This window comes from Oncorhynchus kisutch, unplaced genomic scaffold, assembly GCF_002021735.2.
Source record: "Oncorhynchus kisutch isolate 150728-3 unplaced genomic scaffold, Okis_V2 Okis06b-Okis10b_hom, whole genome shotgun sequence".
Taxonomy (NCBI): domain Eukaryota; kingdom Metazoa; phylum Chordata; class Actinopteri; order Salmoniformes; family Salmonidae; genus Oncorhynchus; species Oncorhynchus kisutch.
The window spans coordinates 8,065,130-8,083,403 of record NW_022261983.1 but is presented as its reverse complement, the minus strand read 5'-3'; the positions used below and the strand labels follow the sequence as shown (position 1 = coordinate 8,083,403).

Sequence of the window (18,274 nt, the reverse complement as noted above, 5' to 3'; positions counted from 1 at the left end):
ACAGGGACACACTTCACTGCTTCTGAAGGAGGGAGGTTGTACTGAACCTCTCTAGCTGTAAGTGGCTGAATGACTGGACAAGTGCCAAGGCAAAAGGAGGGAAGGTCTGGCAGGCTGGTGGGCAAACTGACAGGTTAGTACACTGGAGCTCCATACTCCTGGTCCTAGACCTGTTTATTCTCTATGACCAACTCCCATGGGAGCCTGGTCCCAGATATGTTTGTGCTGTATAGCCAATGCTTGTGGGAGTTACTTAAACAGCAATAACTGATCTGGGACCAGTCCACCATGCATGTGGATGGGAGTGATTATTACGGATAAGGGGGACTTGGCCCGATGCATCATGAGAACAATCAGAAGGCAAGCAAATAAACACATAACATGACATCTACATCCACATAATGATGTGCGTCTGTGCTACCCTATAAACAAGGCACTTGTTTCCGTCCAAAACGGAGGGAAGATCAAATGCATTATGGGTAATAAATCACAGTATCTGATTAAGGACAGGTTGGTGACATCATTCACAGTCGATTTCCAGCAGCCATTCAGGCTTTAATTGGGGCAATAAATCCCTCTTGTCTGTCTGTTTTGAGCTGCCTCTCTGGCTCTCTCTGGCTCTCTCTGTCTCTCTCTTTCTCTCTCTGCCTCTCTGTCTCTCTGCCTTTGTCTCTCTCTCTCTCTGCTTCTCTGTCTCTCTGCCTCTCTGTCTCTCTCTGCCTCTCTGTCTCTCTCTCTGTCTCTCTCTGCCTCTCTGTGCAACTGTGCCTCTCTGTCTCTCTCTCTCTCAATGTGTCTCTCCACCTCTGTCTCTCTCTGTCTCTCTCTGCCTCTCTCTCTCTCTCTCCCTCTCTCTGCCTCTCTCTGCCTCTGTCTTTCTCTACCGCTCTGCCTCTCTGTCTCGATCTCTCTCTGCCTCTCTCTCTCTGCCTCTCTGTGCCTCTCTGTCTCTCTCTCAATGTGCCCCTCTGTCTCCCTCTCTCTGCCTCTCTGTCTCTCTCTGCCTCTCTGTCTAGCTCTGCCTCTCTGTGCCTCTCTCCCTCCCTGTCTCTGTCTCTCTGCCTCTCTGCCTCTCTGTCTCTTTCTGTATCTCTCTGCCTCTCTGTGCCTCGCTGTGCCCCTCTGTCTCTCTACCTCTGTGCCTCTCTGTCTCTCTCTCTCTCTGCCTCTCTGCCTCTGTCTCTTTTTGTATCTCTCTGCCTCTGTCTCTCTCTGCCTCTCAGTCTCTCTCTGTCGCTCTCTGCCTCTCTGTGCCACTCGTTGCCTCTCTGTCTCTCTCTCTCTCAATGTGTCTCTCCACCTCTGTCTCCCTCTGCCTCTCTCTCTCTCTCTCTCTCTCTCTGCCTCTCTGTCTTTCTCTACCTCTCTGCCGCTCTGTCTCGCTATCTCTCTGCCTCTCTCTCTCTGCCTCTCTGTGCCTCGCTGTGCCCCTCTGTCTCTCTCTCTCTCTGCCTCTCTGTCTCGCTCTGCCCCTCTCTGCCTCTCTGTCTATCTCTGCCTCGCTGTTCCTCTCTGCCTCTCTGTCTCTTTCTGCATCTCTCTGCCTCTCTGTCTCTCTCTGCCTCTCTGTCTCTCTCTGCCTCCCTGTCTCTCTTTGCCTCTCTGTCTCTCTCTCTCTGCCTCTCTCTCTCTCTCTCTGTCAATGTGTCTCACTACCTCTGTCTCTCAATTCAAATTCAATTTCAATTTAAGGGCTTTATTGGCATGGGAAACATATGTTAACATTGCCAAAGCAAGTGAACTAGATAATAAACAAAAGTGAAATAAACAATAAAGATTACACTCACAAATGTTCCAAAATAATAAAGACATTACAAATGTCATATTATGTGCAAATAGTTCAAGTTCAAAAGGGAATTTAATTAAACATAAATATGGGTTGTATTGACTATGGTGTTTGTTCTTCACTGGTTGCCCTTTTCTTGTGGCAACAGGTCACAAATCTTGCTGCTGTGATGGCACACTGTTGTATTTCACCCAATAGAAATATGCATCTCTAGTATGGTCATACTGTAAATTTGGCAGGAGATTAGGAAGTGCAGCTCAGTTTCCACCTAATTTTGTGGGAAGTGTGCACATAACCTGTCTTCTCTTGAGAGCCATGTCTGCCTACGGTGGCCTTTCTCAATAGCAAGGCTATGTCCACTGAGTCTGTACATAGTCAAGTCTTTCCTTAAATTTGAGTCAGTCACAGTGGTCAGGTATTCAGCCACTGTATATTCTCTGTTCAGAGCCAAATATCATTCTAGTTTACAATTTTTTGTTGTTGTTAATTCTTTCCAATGTGTCAAGTAATTATCGTTTTGTTTCTCATGATGTGGTTAGGTCTAATTGTGTTGCTGTCCTGGGGCTCTGTGGGGTCTGTTTGTGTTTGTGAACAGGGCCCCAGGACCAGCTTGGAACTCTTCTCTCTCTGTCTGTCTGTCTGTCTGTCTGTCTGTCTGTCTGTCTGTCTGTCTGTCTGTCTGTCTGTCTGTCTGTCTGTCTGTCTGTCTGTCTGTCTGTCTGTCTGTCTGTCTGTCTGTCTTGTTCACACTCACACACTCTCAATCTCAATTCAATGGGCTTTTTAGCCTGTGAAACATATACACATTGCCAAAGCAAGAGAAATAGATAATAAACAAAAGTGAAATAAACATTCTCTCTCTCTCTTTCTCTCTCTCTCTCTCTCTCTCTCTCTCTAACTCCCTCGCCCCCTCACTCTGTCTCTGCCTCTCTCTCTCTCTCTCTCTCTCTCTCTAACTCCCTCGCCCCCTCACTCTGTCTCTGCCTCTCTCTCTCTCTCTCTCTCTCTCTCTCTCTCTCTCTCTCTCTCTCTATTTCTCCCTCCCTCCCCCCTCACTCTGTCTCTGTCTCTGTGTCTCTCTGTCTCTGTGTCTCTCTGTCTCTGTCTCTCTGTGTCTCTCTGTCTCTGTCTCTCTGTCTCTCTGTCTCTCCGTCTCTGTGTCTCTGTCTCTGTGTCTCTCTGACTCTGTCTCTGTCTCTGTCTCTGTCTCTGTCTCTGTCTCTGTCTCTGTCTCTGTCTCTGTCTCTGTCTCTGTCTCTGTCTCTGTCTCTGTCTCTGTCTCTGTCTCTGTGTCTCTGTCTCTGTGTCTCTCTGACTATGTCTCTGTCTCTGTTTCTCTAAGTCTCTGTCTCTGCCTGTGTCTCTGTGTCTCTCTGTCTCTGTCTCTCATTCTCTCTCATAAACACGGTGAGGGTGTGGAGTGTGTGTGTGTGTGGGGGGGGGGGGGGGGGGCTCAGTGACAGGTCCATTTTCTAATGGCTTCACCATACATAGTCCGACCCAGCAGGGGATATCCTCCCCCTTCACACCTAACCCTATTAAACACCAGCTCTGCCCTTATCTTCCCCCGTCTTCTCTACACTTCACTAAACATCAGACATGATAATAATCACATTATCATAAATGCTAAACAATTCCTTTCAGGGTATTGGACAACTTCAAAGTATGTCAAATATATCTATTTCACGTTGTATTTATGTTTTTTTCAAAGCCTTTTTCAACACATCAATACCAGTCAGTCAAATTGTCCCTTAAATTGACCCAAATTGGCCCTTTAATTGAGCCAAATTGACCCTTAAGTTAGCCCAACTTCAACCAGGAAGTGAGTATTCTTCCCCTGTAGGTGTTGTAATGCAGGTGATTCGGGCTCTGAGAGGCTGGCAAAGTGGTTGGTGCAGGCAAGGCTGCAAGGCTGCCAGGCGGGTAGGATGGGAGGTGGGGGTGGTGCGGAGTGGTTGGTGCAAGCAAGGCTGCCAGGCGGGTAGGATGGGAGGTGGGGGTGGTGCGGAGTGGTTGGTGCAGGCAAGGCTGCCAGGTGGGTAGGATGGGAGGTGGGGGTGGTGCGGAGTGGTTGGTGCAGGCAAGGCTGCCAGGCGGGTAGGATGGGAGGTGGGTGTGGTGCGGAGTGGTTGGTGCAGGCAAGGCTGCCAGGCGGGTAGGATGGGAGGTGGGGGTGGTGCGGAGTGGTTGGTGCAGGCAAGGCTGCCAGGTGGGTAGGATGGGAGGTGGGGGTGGTGCGGAGTGGTTGGTGCAGGCAAGGCTGCCAGGCGGGTAGGATGGGAGGTGAGGGTGGTGCGGAGTGGTTGGTGCAGGCAAGGCTGCCAGGCGGGTAGGATGGGAGGTGGGGGTGGTGCGGAGTGGTTGGTGCAGGCAAGGCTGCCAGGCGGGTAGGATGGGAGGTGGGGTTGGTGCGGAGTGGTTGGTGCAGGCAAGGCTGCCAGGTGGGTAGGATGGGAGGTGGGGGTGGTGCGGAGTGGTTGGAGCAGGCAAGGCTGCCAGGCGGGTAGGATGGGAGGTGGGGGTGGTGCGGAGTGGTTGGTGCAGGCAAGGCTGCCAGGCGGGTAGGATGGGAGGTGGGGGTGGTGCGGAGTGGTTGGTGCAGGCAAGGCTGCCAGGCGGGTAGGATGGGAGGTGGGGGTGGTGCGGAGTGGTTGGTGCAGGCAAGGCTACCAGGCGGGTAGGATGGGAGGTGGGGGTGGTGCGGAGTGGTTGGTGCAGGCAAGGCTGCCAGGCGGGTAGGATGGGAGGTGGGGGTGGTGCGGAGTGGTTGGTGCAGGCAAGGCTGCCAGGCGGGTAGGATGGGAGGTGGGGGTGGTGCGGAGTGGTTGGTGCAGGAAAGGCTGCCAGGCGGGTAGGATGGGAGGTGGGGGTGGTGCGGAGTGGTTGGTGCAGGCAAGGCTGCCAGGCGGGTAGGATGGGAGGTGGGGGTGGTGCGGAGTGGTTGGTGCAGGCAAGGCTACCAGGCGGGTAGGATGGGAGGTGGGGGTGGTGCGGAGTGGTTGGTGCAGGCAGTGGGCAGACTGCACGGATGATGTGCTTACAGCCAATGGGGTGAGAATGTGCACGACCATACAAAGACAGCGCCAGGACAGAGACAGAGAGAGAGGGAGAAAAAGAGAGAGGGACAGAGAGAGAGTGATTTGGATACAATTTTTATTTAACCTTCATTTAACTAGTTGAACCTTTATTTAACTAGGTAAATCATTGAGAACGCATTCTCTTTTCCAATAACAACTTGACCATGATAGGGCAATAACCAGTATCCATGCAGCAAAGCAGACAGGAGAAAACATGCAGACAAGCAGATATTTCTTAAAAACAGGAGAACTAACTAGCAGCTACAGACTGTAAAAACAGTCGCAGGGGTGGATAAAAAGACAGAGAGAGAGAGAGAGAGAGGGGAGGGTGGATAACCAGACAGAGAGAGTAGGGTGGATAACCAGACAGAGAGAGGGGAGGGTGGATAACCAGACACAGAGAGAGGAGGGTGGATATCCAGACAGAGAGAGTAGGGTGGATAACCAGACACAGAGAGAGGAGGGTGGATAACCAGACAGAGAGAGTAGGGTGGATAACCAGACAGAGAGAGGGGAGGGTGGATAACCAGACACAGAGAGAGGAGGGTGGATATCCAGACAGAGAGAGAGGAGGGTGGATAACCAGACACAGAGAGAGGAGGGTGGATATCCAGACAGAGAGAGTAGGGTGGATAACCATACACACAGAGAGGAGGGTGGATAACCAGACACAGAGAGAGTAGGGTGGATAACCAGACAGAGAGATGGGAGGGTAAATAACCAGACACAGAGAGAGGAGGGTGGATATCCAGACAGAGAGAGTAGGGTGGATAACCAGACAGAGAGAGAGGAGGGTGGATAACCAGACTCAGAGAGGGGAGAGTGGATAACCAGACACACAGAGAGGAGGGTGGATACCCAGACACAGAGAGAGGAGGGTGGATAACCAGACAGAGAGACGGGATGGTGGATAACCAGACAGAGAGAGAGGGAGAGGGGGGGGTTGCATAACCAGACAGAGAGAGAGAGAGAATAACCAGACGTAGAGAGGAGAGGGTGGATAGCCAGACGTAGAGAGGAGAGGGTGGATAGCCAGACGTAGAGAGGAGAGGGTGGATAGCCAGACGTAGAGAGGAGAGGGTGGATAGCCAGACGTAGAGAGGAGAGGGTGGATAGCCAGACATAGAGAGGAGAGGGTGGATAGCCAGACATAGAGAGGAGAGGGTGGATAGCCAGACGTAGAGAGGAGAGGGTGGATAGCCAGACGTAGAGAGGAGAGGGTGGATAGCCAGACGTAGAGAGGAGAGGGTGGATAGCCAGACGTAGACAGGAGAGGGTGGATAGCCAGACATAGAGAGGAGAGGGTGGATAGCCAGACGTAGAGAGGAGAGGGTGGATAGCCAGACGTAGAGAGGAGAGGGTGGATAGCCAGACGTAGAGAGGAGAGGGTAGATAGCCAGACGTAGAGAGGAGAGGGTGGATAGCCAGACGTAGAGAGGAGAGGGTGGATAGCCAGACGTAGAGAGGAGAGGGTGGATAGCCAGACGTAGAGAGGAGAGGGTGGATAGCCAGACATAGAGAGGAGAGGGTGGATAGCCAGACATAGAGAGGAGAGGGTGGATAGCCAGACGTAGAGAGGAGAGGGTGGATAGCCAGACGTAGAGAGGAGAGGGTGGATAGCCAGACGTAGAGAGGAGAGGGTGGATAGCCAGACGTAGACAGGAGAGGGTGGATAGCCAGACGTAGAGAGGAGAGGGTGGATAGCCAGACGTAGAGAGGAGAGGGTGGATAGCCAGACGTAGAGAGGAGAGGGTGGATAGCCAGACATAGAGAGAGGGAGAGGGAGGAGAGGAGATAGTGAGATATACAAAGAGAGAAAAGGTGAGAGAGATAGAGACAAACAGACAGACAAAGAGATATAGAGAGAAAGAGGGAGTGAGAGAGAGAGAGAGAGATGTGCAGTATGAATTAATAACTGTGTGTGTGGGTCTGTGAATGAGTCTGTTTGCAGCAAGGCTTATATGTGTGCCAACAAGTTTCTAATTGTTTGTGTGTCTGTGTTAGCTGAAGGAAATATGTGTCTCTAGTATGGTCATACTGTACTGTGTACTGTGCATGTAGACCATCCAAGCTCTGCAGTAGAAGTCTACTATGCAAATATATAGACAAGCAAAACTCTGCAAGAGGAGTCACTCATTCCTTCTTCTGTAATGCCATGACCTCCCAGTAGGTGGACAGAAAAAGTATTGCTATGAGGTCTATATCACAGGCTTTGCTCTGGTGTCCTCTAACCTGAGCCTAGTGCTGTTCCAGGAGATATCTAACCTGATCCTAGTGCTGTTCCAGGAGATATCTAACCTGAGCCTAGTGCTGTTCCAGGTGATATCTAACCTGAGCCTAATGCTGTTCCAGGAGATATCTAACCTGAGCCTAGTGCTGTTCCAGGAGATATCTAACCTGAGCCTAGTGCTGGTCTAGGAGATATCTAACCTGAGCCTAGTGCTAGTCTAGGAGATATCTAACCTGAGCCTAGTGCTAGTCCAGGAGATATCTAACCTGAGCCTAGTGCTGTTCCAGCAGATATCTAACCTGAGCCTAGTGCTGTTCCAGCAGATATCTAACCTGAGCCTAGTGCTGGTCTAGGAGATATCTAACCTGAGCCTAGTGCTAGTCCAGGAGATATCTATCCTGAGCCTAGTGCTAGTTCAGGAGATAACTAACCTGAGCCTAGTGCTTGTCTGGGAGATATCTAACCTGAGTCTAGTGCTAGTTTAGGATATATCTAACCTGAGCCTAGTGCTAGTCTAGGAGATATCTTACCTGAGCCTAGTGCTAGTCTAGGAGATATCTTACCTGAGTCTAGTGGTGTTCCAGGAGATATCTAACCTGAGCCTAGTGCTGGTCTAGGAGATATCTAACCTGAGCCTAGTGCTAGTTTAGGATATATCTAACCTGAGCCTAGTGCTAGTCTAGGAGATATCTTACCTGAGCCTAGTGCTAGTCTAGGAGATATCTTACCTGAGCCTAGTGCTGTTCCAGGAGATATCTAACCTGAGCCTAGTGCTAGTCTAGGAGATATCTAACCTGAGCCTAGTGCTAGTCCAGGAGATATCTAACCTGAGCCTAGTGCTGTTCCAGCAGATATCTAACCTGAGCCTAGTGCTGTTCCAGCAGATATCTAACCTGAGCCTAGTGCTGGTCTAGGAGATATCTAACCTGAGCCTAGTGCTAGTCCAGGAGATATCTAACCTGAGCCTAGTGCTAGTTCAGGAGATATCTAACCTGAGCCTAGTGCTAGTCTGGGAGATATCTAACCTGAGTCTAGTGCTAGTCCAGGAGATATCTAACCTGAGTCTAGTGCTAGTCTAGGAGATTTCTAACCTGAGCCTAGTGCTAGTACAGGAGATATCTAACCTGAGTCTAGTACTGGTCTAGGAGATATCTAGCATGGCCTGAGAGTCTAAAGAACACAAGTGGGAGAGCACCAACATGGCAGTGTGACTCCTACTGCTAGTCCTAGTCCTAGTCTTAGTCCTAGTATGACTACAACTGTGGAACAATCCATCTTTAACCCTCTCACTGTACATCACTGTACATCACTGTTGTACTTTACCTCACATTTAACCTGTGAATGACTCTATGACCCCCCCCTTCCAAACCCAAGACCTAAATCTTGCTAAACTACCATAACGTTGATGAATGTGCGTGTGCCCTTAACTTGAATGTACACTATAGTCCAACAGGGACGGTAGAAGTGCATCTCCAACATGTTCTGGACGTTGTCCAATGCTGCTGGAGTCCTTGGTTTTAAGTGTTCACCCTGTAGACGAATCAGGGTGTATTAAATACGCTTGTCACTCTCCACTGGCAGTAGACGGGGGAATGTATTTTGACAAACTCAGCTCCACAATACCTAAGTGTCCCTGGCTGACGCCAAGAGATAAATACCCCTAAATTAGGAAATGGCTTGAATTTGGGCAAAGTAGGCTTTTAAAACATACATTTCTCCCTGTCACTATAGTCTAGCTAAGGTCAACAAACAGACATTGAGTGACAAGTCAAATTGGTTAATCTAATTTTGTATCTAAAGCCAAAGGTTAATGTCTGACTACTGTATATTATTCATCTAGTGATAGAAAAACAGCTATGATGCTTGTTTATTGACAAGAAAGACTGAAAAACAGAAAGACAGACAGACAGAAAGACAGACAGACAGACAGACAGACAGACAGACAGACAGACAGACAGACAGACAGACAGACAGACAGACAGACAGACAGACAGAAAGACAGACAGAAAGACAGAAAGGCTGTGTCAGCACCAGAACAAGACAATGTTCAGATGGTGAATTAAACAGGTGTGTGTGTGAGAGAAGTGCGGAGAGGCTGGGCTAACACTGGGACTAAACTGTTCCAAAGGAAAGAAAGGGAAAAGAAAATGTCTCCACATGCTCTGACAAGTGTTCAGCACTGTCAAGGCACTTGTTATGTCCCTCAAATCCCTCATGTGTATAGATTGTATAAATAAAAGTATCTGCTAAATGACTAAAATGTCAAATGTAAACGCATTGTCGGTTTGTAAGGTTGTACAGTGTGTGTGTGTTTATGTGTGTGCATGAGCGCGAGTGAGTACCTGCGAAAATGACTAACATTCATTCAAAGCATACTTATTTTTCAAAATTTCACGTACACAATGGTTACTATTTAGAATGCATGTACTGGTAATCAGACATGACGTGTCTGTGCATGTGTGTGAGTGCATGCACACGCATTCACCTGAACGTCTCTGCATTTGACTCGACTACTCATTCTGCATGTCTCATACTGCATGTCTCATATACTGCATGTTTCATATACTGCATGTCTCATTCTGCATGTCTCATACTGTATGTTTCATATACTGCATGCTTCATATACTGCATGTTTCATATACTGCATGTTTCATATACTGCATGCTTCATATACTGCATGTCTCATATACTGCATGTTTCATATACTGCATGCTTCATATACTGCATGCTTCATATACTGCATGTTTCATATACTGCATGCTTCATATACTGCATGTTTCATATACTGCATGCTTCATATACTGCATGTTTCATATACTGCATGTACATATACTGCATGTACATATACTGCATGTTTCATATACTGCATGTCTCATACTGCATGTCTCATATACTGCATGTACATATACTGCATGCTTCATATACTGCATGTCTCATATACTGCAGGTTCATATACTGCATGCTTCATATACTGCATGTTTCATGTTGCACTGGAGATTATGTGTTTGGTAGAATAAGGACCAAATGAGGTCAGAAGACTGAAAATAGTCCCTCCACTTGGCCATGGCACCAACTTGCTGTCAGCTGCCAGGATTTCAGACCACACAGAGAGAGTCCTGCTCCATGGACCCATCAGCTTTGACTGATGCCTCTAATGCATGAGAGCTGCCATGACATACCGTACTGTAGGTGAGTGGTTCAACATGCCAACTGGGTATGTATGTGTGTGTGTGTGTGTGTGTGTGTGTGTGTGCGCGCGTGCGCGTGCGTGCGTGCGTGTGTGTGTGTGCGTGCGTGCGTGTGTGTGTGTGCGTGCGTGTTTGTGGGTGTGTGTGCGTGCGTGCGTGTTTGTGGGTGTGTGGGTGTATGTGTGTGTGTGTGCGTGCGTGTTTGTGGGTGTGTGTGCGTGCGTGTTTGTGTGTGTGTGTGTGTGTGTGTGTGTGTGTGGGCTATAGCTAGATGTACAAACTATAAATACATGAATGATTACAGTAACGGTTTATAAACTACTTATGAACCTTTATACTTTAATTGTGACGACATGGGAAATGGGACATGAGATATGGGATATGGGACATCGTAACATGGGATATGGGTCAAGGGTTATGGGACATGTGACATGGGACATTAAATCAAAATCAAATCAAATGTTATTTGCCACATGTGTTCTTTGTGACAATAGGGAACATGGAATATAAGATATGGGACATGGGTTATGCGATATGCGATATGGGATATGGGACATGAGACATGAGACATGGGACATGGGACATGGAAATTGGGACACGTGAAACGGGATATGCTACATGGGACATGGTAACATGGGATATGGGACAAGGTAACATGGAATATGGGACAAGGTAACATGGGATATGTGACATGGGTCCTAGACTTGGAGCTATGGTACCGCTTGCCGTGCGGTAGCAGAGAGAACAGTCTATGACTTTGGTGACTTGAGTCTTTGACAATTGTTTGGGCCTTCCTCTGACACCGCTTAGTATATAGGTCCTGGATGGCAGGAAGCTTGGCCCCAGTGATGTACTGGGCCGTACGTACTACCCTCTGTAGCGCCTAACGGTCAGATGCCGAGCAGTTACCATACCAGGCGGTGTTGCAACCGGTCAGGATCCTCTCGATGGTGCAGCTGTAGAACTTTTTGAGGATCTGGGGACCCATGCTAAATGTTATAAGTCTCCTGAGGGGGGAAAGGTGTTGTCATGCCCTCTTCACGACTGTCTTGGTGTGTTTGGACCATGATAGTTCCACTACAGCTCCACTACAGCCCCGTCGATGTTAATGGGGGCCTGTTCGGCCCTCCTTTTCCTATTGTCCACGATCAGTTCCTTTGTCTTGCTTACATTGAGGGAGAGGTTGTTGTCCTGTCACCTCACTGCAAGGTCTCTAACCTCCTCCCTATAGGCTGTCTCATCGTTGTTGGTGATCAGGCATACCACTTTTGCGTCATCAGCAAACTTAATGATGGTGTTGGAGTTGTGCTTGGTCACGCAGTCATGAGTGAACAGGGAGTACAGGGGGGACTAAGCATGCACCCCTGAGGTCCCCAGTGTTGAGGACCAGCGTGGCAGATGTGTTGTTGTCTACGGTTACCAACTGGGGACAGCCCGTTAGGAAGACGAGGATCCAGTTGCAGAGGGAGGTGTTTAGTCCCAGGGTCCTTAGCTTACTGATGAGCTTCGTGGGCACTATGGTGTTGAACGCTGAGCTGTAGTCATTGAACAGTATTCTCACATAGGTGTTCCTTTTGTCCATGTGGGAAAGGGCAGTGTGGAGTGTGATTGAGATTGTATCATCTGTGGATCTGGTGGGGCGGTTTGCGAATTGGAGTGGGTCTAGGGTTTCCAGGATGATGGTGTTGATGTGAGCCATGACCAGCCTTTCAAAGCACTTCATGGCTACCGACGTGAGTGCTATGGGGCAGTAATCACTTAGGTACCTCAAATCAAATCAATTTTTTATTTGTCACATACACATGGTTAGCAGATGTTAATGCGAGTGTAGCGAAATGCTTGTGCTTCTAGTTCCGACAATGCAGTAATAACAAACAAGTAATCTAACTAACAATTCCAAAAAACTACTGTCTTATACACAGTGTAAGGGGATAAAGAATATGTGCATAAGGATATATGAATGAGTGATGGAACAGAGCAGCATAGGCAAGATACAGTAGATGATATCGAGTACAGTATATACATATGAGATGAGTATGTAAACAAAGTGGCATAGTTAAAGTGGCTAGTGATACATGTATTACATAAGGATGCAGTCGATGATATAGAGTACAGTATATACGTATGCATATGAGATGAATAATGTAGGGTAAGTAACATTATATAAGGTAGCATTGTTTAAAGTGGCTAGTGATATATTTACATCATTTCCCATCAATTCCCATTATTAAAGTGGCTGGAGTTGAGTCAGTGTCATTGACAGTGTGTTGGCAGCAGCCACTCAATGTTAGTGGTGGCTGTTTAACAGTCTGATGGCCTTGAGATAGAAGCTTTGATGCACCTGTACTGACCTCGCCTTCTGGATGACAGCGGGGTGAACAGGCATTGGCTCGGGTGGTTGATGTCCTTGATGATCTTTATGGCCTTCCTGTAGCATCGGGTGGTGTAGGTGTCCTGGAGGGCAGGTAGTTTGCCCCCGGTGATGCGTTGTGCAGACCTCACTACCCTCTGGAGAGCCTTACGGTTGAGGGCGGTGCAGTTGCCGTACAAGGCGGTGATACAGCCCGCCAGGATGCTCTCGATTGTGCATCTGTAGAAGTTTGTGAGTGCTTTTGGTGACAAGCCGAATTTCTTCAGCCTCCTGAGGTTGAAGAGGCGCTGCTGCACCTTCTTCACGATGCTGTCTGTGTGAGTGGACCAATTCAGTTTGTCTGTGATGTGTATGCCGAGGAACTTAAAACTTGCTACCCTCTCCACTACTGTTCCATCGATGTGGATGGGGGGGTGTTCCCTCTGCTGTTTCCTGAAGTCCACAATCATCTCCTTAGTTTTGTTGACGTTGAGTGTGAGGTTATTTTCCTGACACCACACTCCGAGGGCCCTCACCTCCTCCCTGTAGGCCGTCTCGTCGTTGTTGGTAATCAAACCTACCACTGTTGTGTCGTCCGCAAACTTGATGATTGAGTTGGAGGCGTGCGTGGCCACGCAGTCGTGGGTGAACAGGGAGTACAGGAGAGGGCTCAGAACGCACCCTTGTGGGGCCCCAGTGTTGAGGATCAGCGGGGAGGAGATGTTGTTGCCTACCCTCACCACCTGGGGGCGGCCTGTCAGGAAGTCCAGTACCCAGTTGCACAGGGCGGGGTCGAGACCCAGGGTCTCGAGCTTGATGACGAGCTTGGAGGGTACTATGGTGTTGAATGCCGAGCTGTAGTCGATGAACAGCATTCTCACATAGGTATTCCTCTTGTCCAGATGGGTTAGGGCAGTGTGCAGTGTGGTTGAGATTGCATCGTCTGTGGACCTATTTGGGCGGTAAGCAAATTGGAGTGGGTCTAGGGTGTCAGGTAGGGTGGAGGTGATATGGTCCTTGACTAGTCTCTCAAAGCACTTCATGATGACGGATGTGAGTGCTACGGGGCGGTAGTCGTTTAGCTCAGTTACCTTAGCTTTCTTGGGAACAGGAACAATGGTGGCCCTCTTGAAGCATGTGGGAACAACAGACTGGTATAGGGATTGATTGAATATGTCCGTAAACACACCGGCCAGCTGGTCTGCGCATGCTCTGAGTACATGCAGGCTTTGTAAATGCCGCAACTTTGTAAATGCTGACCTGTTTATGGGACATTGGACATGGGATATGGGATATGGGATATGGGATATTGGACATGTGTCATGGGACATGGGACATGGGTCATGGGACATGGGATATGGGATATGGGACGTGTGTCATGGGACATGGGACATGGGTCATGGGATATGGGATATGGGATATGGGATATTGGACGTGTGTCATGGGACATGGGTCATGGGATATGGGACATGGGATATGGGATATGGGATATTGGACGTGTGTCATGGGACATGGGACATGGGATATGGGATATGGGATATTGGACGTGTGTCATGGGACATGGGACATGGGACATGGGACATGGGACATGGGATATGGGATATGGGATATTGGACATGTGTCATGGGACATGGGACATGGGACATCGGATATGGGATATGGGATATTGGACGTGTGTCATGGGACATGGGACATGGGCCATGGGACATGGGACATGGGATATGGGATATGGGATATTGGACGTGTGTCATGGGACATGGGACATGGGCCATGGGACATGGGACATGGGATATGGGATATGGGATATTGGACATGTGTCATGGGACATGGGACATGGGACATCGGATATGGGATATGGGATATTGGACGTGTGTCATGGGACATGGGTCATGGGATATTGGACATGGGATATGGGACATGGGACATGGGACATGGGATATGGGACATGGGATATGGGAGACATCCAGTCCAAATGATCATGCAAATAATTGATTCCATATTATTGTCTAAATGTTATCTCTATATAGAATACTGTATGTCAAACCAATGAAATATTCCAAGTATACAACAGCTTTATGATGTTGATTTCATAATGACGTCCTCCAGTCCTTTTTACTGGGAACTGTTCTCAGCAGGATCAATGGCTCAGGACAGGCTCCTCTTCTCTAGTTAAGCAGGTACGCTCTCATCCCTGTAAATCCTGCTGAAGGGGTTTCACTCCCCCCAAATCCTATTAAAGTCAAGCTGGGCAGAGATTAACCCGATGATCATTTCAAGGCCTGGGGACCCGATGGTTCCTCTCTTCGGCCCCATGTCCTCCCATTTACCCTATGTCACCAGACGGTGAGCAGAAGTGTCTGTTTAATGCTTAATGTCTTTACCAGGTTTACCAGGCAGGGGGCCCCGACTGGGCCCAGTGTCCAGCCCCCGGGGCCACGACCCTGGCCACATTCGCTGGGATGATGGGCTGGCTGGACGGTGGGAAGGGAAGCACCTCTCCAGGCTAAGCCCAGGGCAATAAGGCCTGGTTAACTATGGCCATGCAGGGAGCCACAGTGACCCCATTCTGACTGTGTCATAAAGCTTTGGGACCAATAGATAATGAACAAGTTGTGCTGAGACTGAGGATGTCCAAATATGGACACAAAAATATAAAATATAAAAAAGACTATGGATGCTATAGAGATATTAAATCAAGCGACTGTATACATTGTTGATGGCAATCTGCTTTGATGCTGTAGGACTAACTAGTTGTGCAATGGGACCATGTAACCTGGAACTTGACCAGTCATTAGGGATAGTCCTTCTGACCCCAAACACCAGGAGACTTGGCTGTAACCATGGTAACTGAAACAGTGGTGAGAACCTATGAGGCAGGGGGATGGGGGTGATACGGTCTGATGCAGGTTGGGATAAGTGGCTGGGGGTGATATGGTCTGAGGCAGGTTGGGATAGGCAGCTGTAGGTGATACGGTCTGAGGCAGGGTTGGGATAGGCAGCTGTAGGTGATACGGTCTGAGGCAGGTTGGGATAGGCAGCTGTAGGTGATACGGTCTGAGGCAGGTTGGGATAAGTGGCTGTAGGTGATACGGTCTGAGGCAGGTTGGGATAGGCAGCTGTAGGTGATACGGTCTGAGGCAGGTTGGGATAGGCAGCTGTAGGTGATACGGTCTGAGGCAGGGTTGGGATAGGCAGCTGTAGGTGATACGGTCTGAGGCAGGTTGGGATAGGCAGCTGTAGGTGATACGGTCTGAGGCAGGTTGGGATAGGCAGCTGTAGGTGATACGGTCTGAGGCAGGTTGGGATAGGCAGCTGTAGGTGATACGGTCTGAGGCAGGTTGGGATAGGCAGCTGTAGGTGATACGGTCTGAGGCAGGTTGGGATAGGCAGCTGTAGGTGATACGGTCTGAGGCAGGTTGGGATAGGCAGCTGTAGGTGATACGGTCTGAGGCAGGGTTGGGATAGGCAGCTGGGGGTGATACGGTCTGAGGCAGGGTTGGGATAGGCAGCTGTAGGTGATACGGTCTGAGGCAGGTTGGGATAGGCAGCTGTAGGTGATACGGTCTGAGGCAGGTTGAGATAAGTGGCTGGGGGTGATACGGTCTGAGGCAGGGTTGGGATAGGCAGCTGTAGGTGATACGGTCTGAGGCAGGTTGGGATAAGTGGCTGGGGGTGATACGGTCTGAGGCAGGTTGGGACAAGCAGCTGGGGGTGATACGGTCTGAGGCAGGTTGGGATAAGCAGCTGGGGGTGATACGGTCTGAGGCAGGTTGGGACAAGCAGCTGGGGGTGATACGGTCTGAGGCAGGTTGGGATAGGCAGCTGTAGGTGATACGGTCTGAGGCAGGTTGGGATAGGCAGCTGTAGGTGATACGGTCTGAGGCAGGTTGGGATAAGTGGCTGTAGGTGATACGGTCTGAGGCAGGTTGGGATAGGCAGCTGTAGGTGATACGGTCTGAGGCAGGGTTGGGATAGGCAGCTGTAGGTGATACGGTCTGAGGCAGGGTTGGGAAAGGGTACTGGGGGTGATACGGTCTGAGGCAGGTTGGGATAGGCAGCTGTAGGTGATACGGTCTGAGGCAGGGTTGGGAAAGGGTACTGGGGGTGATACGGTCTGAGGCAGGGTTGGGAAAGGGTACTGGGGGGAGTCACTGTTGTAGATGATGCTAATGACCAGTTCACGTTGTGAAACAAAATAGCTTCATTGTACTGGGATTTATCTCGTGCTGAGACACAAAGGCTCTGGGGAGGTTACGCTCCCGTACACAGATTATTGTAATCCTCAGGCAATTACCGAACTGCATCGTCTCAAGGGAGAGAAGAACTGATCAACAAGACATGAAAAGCTGACTGCATAGCCAAATGCTATCCATTTTAGGAAATCCCTCAACTGAAGTTCGAATGAAAACTGACCGACTTCCTAACATGGATTCCGTAACGATCCCTGTGGAGAGCTCTGTCTAAAGACAGTCACAAACCAAAGTTGTTCAACAAAAGCTTCCAACACTTTGTGTCACTCGAACAATGCATATTTATGTGGATCCCAAATAGAGGCTATTTTAGAGCTGGCTCACTGTGAAAAAGCTCCAACAAGTATCCTTTTTAAGAATTGGCTATATCTTAGGACTCCAGCACTTGCATGTGTTTTTAATGCTTGCTCCCAAGCCACAATGGCCTTTGTCTTTATAGTCCTTTCAATGCCTTTAAAACATGTCATAGGATTCTTTTCTTCCCCTCTGAAGCCACAGAGAGCACACTTGGCTGGCTAGTCACACCCCCTTTTCTTGGCATTTGACAGGAAGCTCCTGATGTTTAAATGTACCCTGCATAATGAATGTGATGAATGAGGCGATGCAGGATGAGAGAGAGAAGGCAGTGGATGCAGCAGACAATCCAGAGAAGCACCTGGGCTGAACAAAGATGCCCTTTCTGACATGGGATGTGTCTCTGTGTGTGTGTGTGTGTGTGTGTGTGTGTGTGTGTGTGTGTGTGTGTGTGTGTGTGTGTGTGTGTGTGTGTGTGTGTGTGTGTGTGTGTGTGTGTGTATATGTGTGTGTTTTCGTGCCCTGGTACCAACTCTCCCCATCGCCCCAGCTCTGCGCCCAGCTGCAATGGCATTCAGTCCCCGCCACACAGCGCCGCCCGCACCCGCATTCATCTCGCCTCAATCTCGCCCTCTTCCAGAAAGGGACACTGTCTCCTGCAGACATAAAGAGGTCTTTATTTGATTTGTATTGATAGCCCACAAGCTGTGGACAAACGTTTTGGGAACAAGTTTCTAACTGTGGCTCCCGGGGGGGGGGGGCGTGTGAGTTCGTATGAGGGCGGTGGCCGTGCTTCGTATTGTCACACTGTTGCAAGGAGCCTGTCTGGTTGTCAGTGTTCCTTCAGTCAGGGCCAGACTATCATCAGTTTGAGCCACAGTTTAGCTGAAATTACCATACAAATGCAGTTTAAGAACAGCTGACTGTGTAATAATTTATTTTACAGCATCAGACATCTTTTCTCATGGAATTTTTTATATATTTTTTTATCTTTATTTAACCAGGCAAGTCAGTTTAGAACAAATTCTTATTGACAAGAATAGCCTAGGAACGGTGGGTTAACTGCCTTGTTCAGGGATTTGATCTCGCAACCGTTCAG

General features: G+C 49.1%; 1 protein-coding gene across 1 annotated transcript; it reads right to left on the bottom strand.

Moving 5' to 3' along the window:
• Positions 1-3,586: 3,586 nt before the first annotated feature.
• LOC109897425 (extensin-like) lies at positions 3,587-16,935 on the bottom strand. The gene is made up of 3 exons (XM_031813735.1): positions 16,926-16,935; positions 15,644-16,729; positions 3,587-4,806 (listed from the first exon to the last, which is right to left on the bottom strand). The coding sequence occupies exons 1-3, from the start codon at positions 16,933-16,935 to the stop codon at positions 3,587-3,589; spliced, it is 2,316 nt and encodes a 771-aa protein (XP_031669595.1).
• Positions 16,936-18,274: the final 1,339 nt, after the last annotated feature.

Coding starts and splice junctions, on each gene's coding strand:
- LOC109897425 (XM_031813735.1), bottom strand. Junction 4,807..15,643: donor ATCCCAACCTGCCTCAGACC/GTATCACCTACA, acceptor TCATCCGTGCAG/TCTGCCCACTGCCTGCACCA.